Consider the following 12,018-nt stretch of genomic DNA (forward strand, 5'->3'; position numbering starts at 1 on the left):
TGCAAAAGGGTGGAGGAGGATCTCTCCTTCAAAATAGGCGAAGCAGAAATAAGACCGAAAACTGAGGTTAAGTATCTTGGAATTATTTTTGAATCCAATAAAACTTTCAGGCAGCAGATTGAGAAGGCAACTGTTTATCCCGATCTGTGTTGCTTCGGTATGTATCGGGTAGGAAGGGTTGGATCAGCTCGGTGGTGGAGAAAGTTTGAAAGGGTGAAATAAAACACTGCTTTAGTCGGGGAAGCCGGGTTTCTGCGACGACCAAGAGTTATTTTAATGCTCACTGACTCGGATACAAAAAAAAACTAGACTTGACACTTCGATGCGTCGGAATGTCTCGCGGTGATCGTTTCAGAAGCACGATTCGCTACTCTAATCTTTCAAAATCAACCGGATCGTTAGGCGAGTCACAACAGACAGACGGCTCGGAGTCCTCGCGGAAATAACTTGGTATCCCCACCATCCTTGCCTACTTAGGAGCTCGTCAATTTGAACGAAAACGGTAACGGCAATAACCTCGGACGAGGCGGTAGAACATTGATTTTGAACGTATACAACCGCGTCAAACAATACCGCCCGCCTTGCGCGACCGCGCAATCGAATATAAAGTATTCTATATATAATAAAGTATAAAAACATTCGTTCTCACATTCACTCTACAGTCCCTCATTCTCTCAACATTCACGCGTTCCACACGCCCGTGTTATGGTACATCATACGAGGATGTTTACAGACTACACTTAATTTATCGGTAATCTACACAACCGCGTAATCGGTCGACGGTAACAAGAGGTTTTCGTCTGCACTTGTACTATTCGGGTGTGGCCTGCTTTATTTGGGAAAGTTTTTGTAACTCTACCCATTTCCCACCGGTTCGGGGGTAGAATCGGGTTTTCTACAAGTACGACGTCGTCGATGGTCAGCTGGTCTTTTACGGCTCGCCATTTGTATCGTGACTGTAGCTCTTGAAGGTACTCGCGTGACCATATCTTCCACAATCGTTCGTGGAAGTTCTGAATTTGTTGCCATCTCGACAGGTGCGAGATTGGCTCTTCGGTTACCGATGGAATTGGTCGCGAATTCAATGGGCCTCCCGTTAAAAAATGCGCGGGAGTTAAGACTTCCAAGCATTCTGGATCGTCTCGCACCCGTGTGATCGGTCGGGAGTTCAACGTGGCCTCGACCTTGCAGAGCAGCGTTGCAAACTCTTCTGCGGTTGGTGTAAAGCATCCCATGATGCGCCGGAGATGGTGTTTCACGGAGCGGACCGCTGCCTCCTGCATGCCTCCGTGATGCGGTGCTCCAGGCGGGTAGAAGGAGCATTGAATGCGCAGATCACCGCAGTGCTTCTGCAATTCTGACGACTCGGTGATCGTGGCAAAATCTCGTGCGAGTTCGCGTGCCGCTCCGATGAAGTTCGTTCCGTTGTCGCTGGTTACGGTTTTCGGTATCCCGCGACGAGAAATGAATCGATCAAGGGCAGCAAGGAATGCTGCCGTAGAGCACTCGTGCACCAACTCTAAATGGATCGCTCGTGTTGCCAGGCAAATAAACACAGCGATGTAAGCCTTGTGTGATTTTTTCCCTCGACCCGCGGCGTCGCGGACTAGATACGGCCCCGCGTAGTCTATCCCGATGTTGAAAAACGGGGAGGACGGTCGACACCGGGAAGGCACGAGATTTTGCATAATCTGCGTTGACCTTTCCGCCCGCCATCGTGCACATTTTACGCATTGGTGGATAATTCTTCGCGCTGCGTCGCGGATGCCCAGTATCCAGTACTTCTGTCGAGCCGTGTACACTGTCAATTGCGTTCCACCGTGTAAGGAAAGCAGGTGTGCGTCGCGTATTATTAGCTCCGAGATCCTATGTTTTGGTAAGATGCTGGGGTGCTTAGTCTCCCAAGGTAGGAAGGAATTCTGCAACCTTCCTCCTACCCGCAAGATGCCGAACTGATCAACGAAGGGGTTCAAAGGGGTTAGCGCTGATTTCTTGTCCAACGGCTTTGATTCTCTGAGCCTGCTGATTTCCGATCGGAACGTACAGGCTTGGACGTGACGTACGATGCTTCGCTCCGCCTCGTGTAACTCGGGCGCGGTGAGGTAATCGCGTGACGCGAGGTTTTTCGACCGCGTTCTGTTGACGAATCGTCTGACATAGCCGAATACGCGGATGAGACGAGACCAGCTGGAGACTCGATCTAGAGCGGCCCACGACTCCCCGCTTGTTGTCAAGTGAACAGCTGTTTTCCTTTGTCCCTCTTGCGTTTCGTATACTTGCTGGAGCGGCCACCGCTCCTCTCTCTCCCGCAGCCAGGGTGGTCCCTCGATCCATAACGTCGACGACAACAAATCCTCTGCCTTGGCCCCGCGCGAATTTAAATCAGCCGGGTTAAACTGTGTCGGCACGTGCTTCCAAATAGCCGATGGGAGCGTCGAATGGATTTTTGACGTACGATTGGCCACCGTGGTCTTCCATGTTGCAGGATGTTTCCTCAACCAGGCGAGGACTATCGTGGAGTCGGTCCAGCATATAATGCGATCCGCTGACACAGTGATGGACTTGGTGACGTGATCCATCAGCTCCACCAGCATTACCGCTCCGTTCAATTCGAGGATTGGAATTGACAGGGTTTTAATCGGCGCTACTCGCGACTTCGCGGCAAGCAACGTAGTGAATGTGTCGCCGCTGAGGGACGACACTCGTGCGTAGATAGCACAGGAAAATGCTGCGCTGGAGGCGTCGCTAAATCCGTGCAATTGCACTTGCGTCGAATCGGGACCGTAACGTATCCAGCGAGGAACTCGCATGGAGTTCAAGGCACGCCAATCTGAGCAGAATGCATTCCAGCTTTCCTGCGTCTTGTTGGATACGTGGTCATCCCAATGAATTTTTTCGAGCCACTGCTGCTGCATTAGAATTTTCGCTCGAATGATGATCGGTGATAACCAACCTAGAGGGTCAAACAACTTTGATATTTCCGACAGGAGCTCGCGCTTGGTCATCTTTTCTTCGCGGATGGCGAACTGCTGCAGGTTGAAGTAAAAGGCGTCGTCTGATGGTATCCAATTAACTCCTAAAACCTTTAGTTCCGACTCGTGGAATATCCGCAGATCGACGGCGTGCGAATGCTTAGCCTCCGGGATGTTCCGAAGGATTTGCGAGTCGTTCCCGGCCCATTTTCGAAGATGGAAACTACCTCGTGCAAGTAATTGACATACTTGCTGCCGCGTTTGCTCGAGCAGCCGTTTGTCCGCTGCTCCCATGAAAACATCGTCCACATAGATACTGGATTCGAGTACCGGAGACGCGAGAGGGAAGTTCGCTCCTTCCAGATGATTGAGCTCCCTAATAACGCGCATCGAAAGATACGGGGCGCAGGCGGTGCCGTATGTTACCGTATTTAACTCATACGCTTCGAGTTCGGCAGACGATTCATTCTGCCATAGTATGCACTGGTATTTCCTATCTGCGGGATGTACAATTATTTGACGGAACATCTTCTCGACGTCCGCGACCAGTACGTATTGGTGGAGGCGCCATTCTAGCAGTATCTTCGAGATCTCCAATTGTAATTTTGGTCCCACGTGAAGTAGGTCATTGAGGGAGTAACCGCTCGCTGTTTTACTTGACGCATTGAAGACGACGCGTAGTTTCGTGGTCAAGCTCTCTTCCCGAACGACTGCGCGATGTGGGATGAATGTCCTCGTGAAATTAATCGGTGAGAATCGCGTCATGTGGCCGAGCGATTCGTATTCCCGTATGAAGGTCGTGTATTCGTCTTGGACGCTCTTGTCGCGTTTTAGCTGTGCCGTTAATCGGCGGAGGGACGCGGCAGATCCACGGAAGGAATCTCCCAGGAGGTCGTGCGGTTCCGGTCTGTTGAACGGTAACCGTACTATGAACCGTCCTGTCTTGTCCCGTGTATAGGAGTTGGCGAAGTGTTGCTCGCATTGATTTTCCTCTGTAGTCAGGGGGCGCGACGCGGGCACGGCTTCCGTTTCCCAAAACAGCGACAAGGCCTTTTCGAGAGGGTCTTGAGTGACCCCGTGATGCAAGGACACCGTGGGGAGCGAGGTGTTCGTCCCTGAGGTGCTGCCGGACAAGATCCATCCAAGCTCTGTATTTTGGGCAACCGGACCGCGTTTAGGTGACCGACGGATGCCAGGGCGAATTATCTGGCTGAAGAGTTCGGCTCCTAGCAACAACTCGATTCGTTGAGTCGACGCGGGGTTCGGATCAGCTAGCTGGAGGTTCGCGAACGCCTGGTAATTATTTACATTAATCGGGGGCGGAACGTATTGCGAAATGTTACGGACCACGAAGGCACGTGTAGAGGCGACCGGCTTCGAGTGAGTGGCACCGCCTATCCGAATGAGTGTGCTGTAGTCTATAGCACTCGCATGCTCCCCGCCAAGCCCTGTCACGCATATGGGCGTACGAATCTGCTTTAAGCGCAAACTTTGGACCAAACTAGTCGAAATGAACGACGACTGAGAGCCCTGATCGATCAAAGCGCGCGTTAATCGCGACCGGCCGTCAGGTGAGAAAACGGTAACTAGAGCTGTGGCTAGTAGGACCACCTTCCCGACGTCTGGAGTAGCTTCGGCGAAATGCGAGGAAACGTTTTCGCAGGCGTCCTGAGGGCTCGACGGGCGCACTTCGCTGGTAGTCGCCGCTGTTGTCGGCGATGATCGCGAAGGGCCAGTCGCCTGTTGTTTACTCGTGTACGCGCGAGAAGGAGGATACCTGTTAGGTCGCGTTGGTGCCCTGGTTTTTCCCGGAGGCTCCGTTCGGTGGAGTAGCGTGTGGTGTTTCGCGTGACATTCCTTACAGACGTTCGGGCTCGAGCAGATCGAAACGGTGTGATCTGAACTGAGGCAGTTTATGCACACGCGCTGATCTTTTAGGAAGTCGAAGCGTAGAAGCGGGGACAGTCTACGAAACGCTTTGCATTCTCGGATGGAGTGCATTTCCGAACACAGTAAACACGGCGGGGTCGAGCGCCCCGACTCCTCGATTACGTGGGCGGTGGATCGTGGGCGCGGCAGACTCGATTGCTGCACGACCGGCGCGGCTTTCGGCTTTGACTGTTGCTTCGCTTCTAACGCCGCGGCTTGCTTCAGCAAGAATTTTTCCAGGGTTTCGTAACTCGGATAAGTTCTTGTGTCGCCGATGTGGTCGCTCCACTTTTGGTTTAACTCGCTGTCGAATGTACTCGTGATTAAGTAGACGAGAAAATCTTGATCGGAGGGATGCCCGAGTTTTCGGAGAGCTTCTAAGGTGTTACGATAATGAACGGTAAACTGCTTTAAAGAGTCAAGCTGATCGTGCTTGATAGACTTTACTGCACACAATTTATGCAGTAAAGCTTGAACAACTATACGTTCATTATCGTATGTTTCGCGAAGCCGGTTCCACGCAATTTCGAAATTCGCGTCGGTTACATCGAGGTTCACCACGGCGGCGAGAGCTTCGCCCTTTAATACGCTGAGCAGATACTCGAGGCGCGACACGTCGGTTAGTCGGCTGTTTTTCAGAATCGCGGAACTGAATCTGGATTCGAACGATTTCCATTTGGCCCGATCCCCGTCAAACGTGGGAAGCTCCACCCTCGGAAGTTTTACTGGAACCGCTCCACTTACCGGGGGTGAGGGAAACACAACGGAGGAACTTGCCGCGGGAGGCGTCATCGGGATGGTCAAGCGTCCTAGGTGCTCCTTGAAGTAGTCCCAGCCTTCCTCGTGTATGTCGTCCATGCGGTCCATCTGGTTAGATGCGAAGTACGGAACTTCCTCCTTCTTCCTGTCGGTCTTCCTGGCAGCTTGCAGGAACGCATTCAGCTGCTTGATCTCGTGCCAGGTATCCTCGAACAGTCTGAACCTGTCTTCCAAATATCGGAGGGTGTAGTTAGCCTCTCCTTTCTTCTTCGTGTTGGTTAACACCTTTTTGAGAGAGACGCAGGCTTGCAATTGCCTTTCCAAAGCGGTTTCAAAAGATTCCGTTACGTTTAAATCCATCGCAACGGTTGGTGTCTGTATGAGGTCACCTCGCAGTCAGAGTCACCCTGTATTGTTGACGTCGGTGTTCGAATTTTACCGGTTCTCCAAGGTAGAAACCGAAGTCCACTTTCGCACAGTTCCACTTAACTACCGAATAATCCGGCTCGAAGGACCAAATTGTTTATCCCGATCTTTGTTGCTTCGGTATGTATCGGGTAGGAAGGGTTGGATCAGCTCGGTGGTGGAGAAAGTTTGAAAGGGTGAAATAAAACACTGCTTTAGTCGGGGAAGCCGGGTTTCTGCGACGACCAAGAGTTATTTTAATGCTCACTGACTCGGATACAAAAAAAAACTAGACTTGACACTTCGATGCGTCGGAATGTCTCGCGGTGATCGTTTCAGAAGCACGATTCGCTACTCTAATCTTTCAAAATCAACCGGATCGTTAGGCGAGTCACAACAGACAGACGGCTCGGAGTCCTCGCGGAAATAACTTGGTATCCCCACCATCCTTGCCTACTTAGGAGCTCGTCAATTTGAACGAAAACGGTAACGGCAATAACCTCGGACGAGGCGGTAGAACATTGATTTTGAACGTATACAACCGCGTCAAACACAACCAATAAAGCAATAAGGGTAATGTCAGCACTGAGCAGAATCATGACAAACAGCATGAAAACTAAACAATCTGCACGGAAACTGTATTATCTAACAATGGAATCGATTGTACTATACGGAGCACCAATCTGGTCTGAAGCGGCGGCAACGATTGCGAGCAGAAAAATACTGAGAAAGACACAAAAAATAGGTTTGACAAGAGTAATCTCGGCATATAGATCAGTGCCATTGGAGACGTTGTCAGTCCTCTCGGGGGTCATTCCATGGGACCTGAAGATTATCGAAAGAAGGGAAATATTTGAGGAAGAAAAAAGAATGGATAAAACACTGTCAAGAAATGAGAACAATGTAATAAGCTAGGAACAACGAGGTAACCTTGCGGAAATCGAGGGAATCGAAGAAACCGAAGAAAACATGGAAATAACAACAGACAGATTCAGAAACCGACTCAAAAAGATAATAAGAAGTCAAGCGAGGGAAAGGACGATGATAAGATGGCAAGAAAAATGGGAATCTGCCGCAGTAGGGAGATGGACCCACAAAATCATACCACAGATAGAACCGTGGCTAAACAGAAAACATGGGGAGTTAAATTTTTACCTGACCCAAGCATTAACCGGCCATGGAGTTTTTAATGTTTTTAGGTGCCGAATAGGTAAAGCAGAGACGCCTGAATGCTGGTTCCACCAAGGAATAGAGGATTCCCCTGAACATACTCTGGTGACGTGCCGGAGATGGAATGAAGAAAGGAAAACTCTACACGACGCGCTGAAAACCAGACCGGAAAATCTCACCATACATAAAATAATGGAGGGAATACTAACGAGCGAAAGCAACTGGATAATCTTCGCGGAGATGTGTAAAAACATATTGAAGAAAAAAGAGGAAGAAGAGAGAAGAAGGGAGAAAGACCTTATCGACAATCCGATCACGAGGAACACTGATGACGATCTCGAGTCAGCCGACGCTGAGAGAATGACGGGCCTATAGTTTTAAGTTAAGTTTAAACATTGTCAATTGTATACGATTAGAACATAAGTAGAATATAAAATGTGCTGAAGTATTTTCTGTGTGTTGCAGCTCTCGCCGCCGGGCGGTGGGGGGAGAGGGGCATGCGGGAGAGGATGGCAGGGATCTCAGGGGCGAAATGATCAGCGGAGGGACATCCAAGGAAATCCAACCGATGCCTGTGATAAGCGGACTTCGCTCTACTAGCCTCGGACCAGTGCAGAGGAGAGGGAGGGGATACCACGCCCGGAAGTGGTTGAGGAGGGTGTGGTGGTGCCGGTGCCAACGGGGATGGAGCAGCCGGCCCCGGCTGTGCCCGCGCCGCTGGTGATGGGACCACCGCCGGCTCTGGTTCCCCGGGATCTCAGGCCCCGGCCTGGGAGGGGTACTCCGGTGCCCGAGCCGGAGGATGACCGGGGTTCAAATATCTCGGTCGGCTCCAACAGCAGCGCTGCCAAGAAGCGCAAGCGGGAGCGCGAGCGTCTGGAGGATCCCGCGCGGCCGGAGATAAGGAGCATGCTTCCCGGGGAGTTGACCGCCTTCATTGCGGAGCGGTCTGACGATATCCGGGAGCTGGCGGACACTAGCCGCAACCTCAAGGGGACCCACGTGAAGGGTTTCCGCGAGTCCTCCGCGGACATTAAGGCGGCGGTGCGGGAGCTCGAGCACAGGGGCGTCCAGGGGGGACATAATGCTGCTGGCTCCGACCCCGCCTCCCTCGCCGAAAAAGCTATCTCAAGAGAACGGAACGCCGAACTGGAGAGGGAGCTGCGGGACACCCGCGACACCCTTGAGGCGTTAAAATGGGAGCTCATGATGACTAAACGGTTGCGTGATGCTCCCACCACGCCGGCAAACCCCGCCCTCAACGCTGTCGGCAACGCTGTCGGGGACGTCGCGACGCTCGCGGCATCCAGGGCACCTCCGACGGGCGAATCCGCGCCGGAGTTGGTGGCCCAAATGCGGACGCTCTTGGAGACGAGCCTCGGCTCCTTCCGGGAGGAAATGCGAAGGGAGCTGCGTCGCGCGGTCGTGGCCGTTAACTCAGCCGCGGGTACGCATAGGGCTCCCCGACCGCCGCCTCCCGGGCCTCCAGCGCCGCCAACAGCTGCACCGGTGCCTGCACCAGCTCCTCCAGCGCCGCCGCGGCCCACCCCTGTGCCTGCGCCGCTAACGCCGGCCCCTGCCCCAGCGGCGGGAAGGGCCCCGAAGGCGAAAAAGAAGAAGAAGAAGAAGGGAGCGAATGCCGCGGCCCAGATCCCGTCCCCCACTCCGGCTCCGGCTGCCTCTGATGAGGACACCTGGGCGAAGGTGTTGGGCAGGCAACAGAAAGCCGCTGCGAAGGCCGCTGCCAGGGCCGGTGCGTCCGCACCCACCCAGAAGGGAGGGAAAGCAGCGGCCTCAGCCGCGAAGGGCAGGAAGGCCCCGGTCAGGGTGAAGACCCCCCCTCGCGCGGCGGCGGTCACGTTGACCATCCCCGAGGGGGTAAAGGCCACCTACGAGGAGGCGGTCCGGAGGGCACGCCAGGGTGTCGACCTCGACGCCCTAGGCATTGGGGCCCTCCACTGGAAGAGGGCGGTAACCGGGGGCCTAGTTATAGAGGTCCCTGGTGCCGATGGAGGCCCCAAGGCCGATACCCCGGCAGCCGGCATGACCGCCGTCCTGGGGGACATGGGGGTCAAGGTCGCCAGGCCCGTGAAGAAGGTGGAATTTCGCCTCACGGGCCTGGATGTGTCCGTGACCCCCCGGGAGGTGGCCGAGGCGGTTGCAAAGGCCGGGCGCTGCACCGTCGAGTCCGTGCGGGTGGGGGAAGTGAAGATCCCACCCAGCGGGCTCGGCACCATATGGGTGCAGTTCTCGGCTGTAGCGGCGCTGGCCCTGGAGAAGGCCGGAAAAGTAAGGGTGGGGTGGTCCACCGCCCAGGTGGTGGTCTTGGAGGCGCGGCCCCTGCAGTGCTTCCGCTGCCTGGCCCTGTGCCACGTCCGGCAGCGGTGCACTGCAGCGGAGGACCGCAGCGGCCACTGTTACCGCTGCGGGGATGCGTCCCACCGGGCGGTGGATTGCAAGGCCCCACCCCACTGCGTTGTTTGCGCGGCGGTGGGCAGAACGGCAAACCACAAGGCGGGGAGTAAAGCTTGCTCCCCGCCTCCAAAGGAGAAGAAGAGCGCGAAAGGGGGGGGGGGGTGTGGCGCCACCCCAAAGCCCGCCGAGGAAGTCCCAGAGGGCTGTCAAGGCTACTCCCCCCACCTCCTCCCAACAAACGGGTATGGAGGTGGAGACAGACCCGAGCTGGGTAGGAGGTAATAACCCCCTTGGCCCCTCGGCCATCGCTGGGGACGTGAGACCTGTGGGCGCCGGTTAATGGCCCACGCGCCTCGCAGGTCTTCCCAGTTGGTGCTCCAGGCCAACCTCAACTACTGCCGCCGAGCACAGGACCTGATGGTCCAGTGCCTGGAGGAGTGGGGGGTTGGCCTGGCCGTCGTCTCGGAGCCGTACAGCGTCCCGGACCATCCACACTGGTTCGGTGACGCTGACAGCTCCGTGGCGGTGTGGTCACGTCGCCATTCGGCGACCGTACCCCCCTGCTCCGTGGTCGAACGGGGCAGGGGGATGGTAATGGTGAAGTGGGGAAGACTTCTGGTCGTGGGGTGCTACAGCTCACCCAGCTATGACTCCGCCGCACTCGGGAGGTTCCTGGACCGGCTGGGGCTTATGATAGCCCCACATTTAGCCGGTCCGGTGTTGGTCCTGGGGGAATTCAATGCCAGGTCCTCCACATGGGGAAACCCCGGGACCAACGCCCGAGGCGGAGTCCTAGAAGACTGGGGGGAGGGGATGGAGCTCCGGTTGTTAAACCGGGGCTCCGTGCCTACGTGCGTGAGGTGGAACGGCTGGTCGATAGTGGATGTATCGTTCGCGACCGCCGCCGCCTCTCGCCGTGTGTCCAACTGGCGGGTCTGTGATGGAGAAACTTTGTCGGACCCGCCGGTGGACACGCCCCTCCGGCGTGGCACCCCGTCAGCGCTCAGATGGGCGCTGACACGACTAGACGGGGACCTACTGAGGGCCGTAATTATCGGCTCCGCCTGGCCATCGGCCATGGAGCGCGGAGCACAAAAGGGGGCGACTTGGATCCGGGACACGTTGCAAATGATTTGCTACGTGGCGATGCCCCGGGTCCGAGTTCAGCCCCCGAGAAAGTCAACATACTGGTGGTCGGGGGAGCTGGCCGAACTACGCAGTTCGGCCGGCCGAGCTCGCCGCCAGTACACCCGCGCCCGTCGCCGCCATTTTCTGGGCGGCGACGCGGAGCCGAGGGTCGCCGAGCTGTACAGGGAGTACAGATCGGCGGCCGTGGCCCTCAAGCGTGCTATAGCCGCTGCTAAGGCCAGGGATCCAAGACCCGGAACTCTTGGGGCGCGTCGTAGATACCCTCTTCCCCCGCAGCAATGGGGCAGAATGGTCGGATAAGTTCAGGGTCACCGAGTGGGAGCTTGACCGGGCCGTCCGGGAACACCGGGCTGGAGGCAAGAAGGCCCCCGGCCCCGATGGGGTTCCCGGTGGTGTAATGGCCTTGGCCCTAAGGGTCCTTGCCCCGGCGTTCAGGAGCGTCATGGACACGAGCCTGCGCCGGGGAGTCTTCCCCACAGTGTGGAAAAGTGCGTGCCTGGTTCTCCTCCACAAGGAGGGGAAACCCGCAGAGTCTCCCTCTGCATACCGGCCCGTATGTTTACTCGACCTGAGCGACAGCCAGTATGGGTTCCGGAGGGGGCGCTCCACGATAGACGCCTTGGAGCGCCTGCGTCTCCTCCGTGAACGGGCTGTCGCTCGGGGCAGGGTGTTGATTGCGGTGTCGTTGGACATCTCCAACGCTTTCAACTCCCTGCCCTGGAAGGAGATAGCGGGGGCGATGGAATATTTCCAGGTGCCCCCCTATCTCCGGGAGGTGGTCGGTGACTACCTCCGCGGCAGAGAGGTGGTGTTTACCGGCCGGTACAAGACCGTGCATATGAGGGAGATGCACCGCGGGGTTCCGCAAGGGTCGGTCTTCGGGCCGCTCCTGTGGAACCTGGCATTCGACGCGGTGCTGCGGGTTGTCCTCCCCCCGGACACGGGTGTCATCTGTTATGCAGATGACACCCTGGTATACGCCGAGGGGGAGGATTGCAGGAGAACCAGGCACCTGGCAGAGGCTGCCCTGGACTGCGTTGGCGGGCGAATCTGGAGGATGGGGCTAACCGTGGCCGCCGCAAAGACCGAGGCGATCTGGCTGTATGGATCGCCTCGGCCGTGGCGGCTGCCCCGAGGTCAAGACCTCCGGATTCGTGTCGCCGAGACCTCCGTCGAGATCGGGCCCAGTATGAGATACCTGGGCCTGGTCATCGACGGC

General features: G+C 56.0%; 1 protein-coding gene across 1 annotated transcript; it reads right to left on the reverse strand.

Moving 5' to 3' along the window:
- Positions 1-367: 367 nt before the first annotated feature.
- Positions 368-6,020, reverse strand: LOC143363897 (uncharacterized). Its single transcript, XM_076804427.1, has 2 exons — positions 906-6,020; positions 368-469 (listed from the first exon to the last, which is right to left on the reverse strand). Exons 1-2 carry the CDS (start codon positions 6,018-6,020, stop codon positions 368-370), a joined length of 5,217 nt encoding a protein of 1,738 aa, XP_076660542.1.
- Between the last annotated feature and the right edge of the window lie 5,998 nt (positions 6,021-12,018).

Source organism: Halictus rubicundus, unplaced genomic scaffold (genome assembly GCF_050948215.1).
Source record: "Halictus rubicundus isolate RS-2024b unplaced genomic scaffold, iyHalRubi1_principal scaffold0165, whole genome shotgun sequence".
Classification (NCBI taxonomy): Eukaryota; Metazoa; Arthropoda; class Insecta; order Hymenoptera; family Halictidae; genus Halictus; species Halictus rubicundus.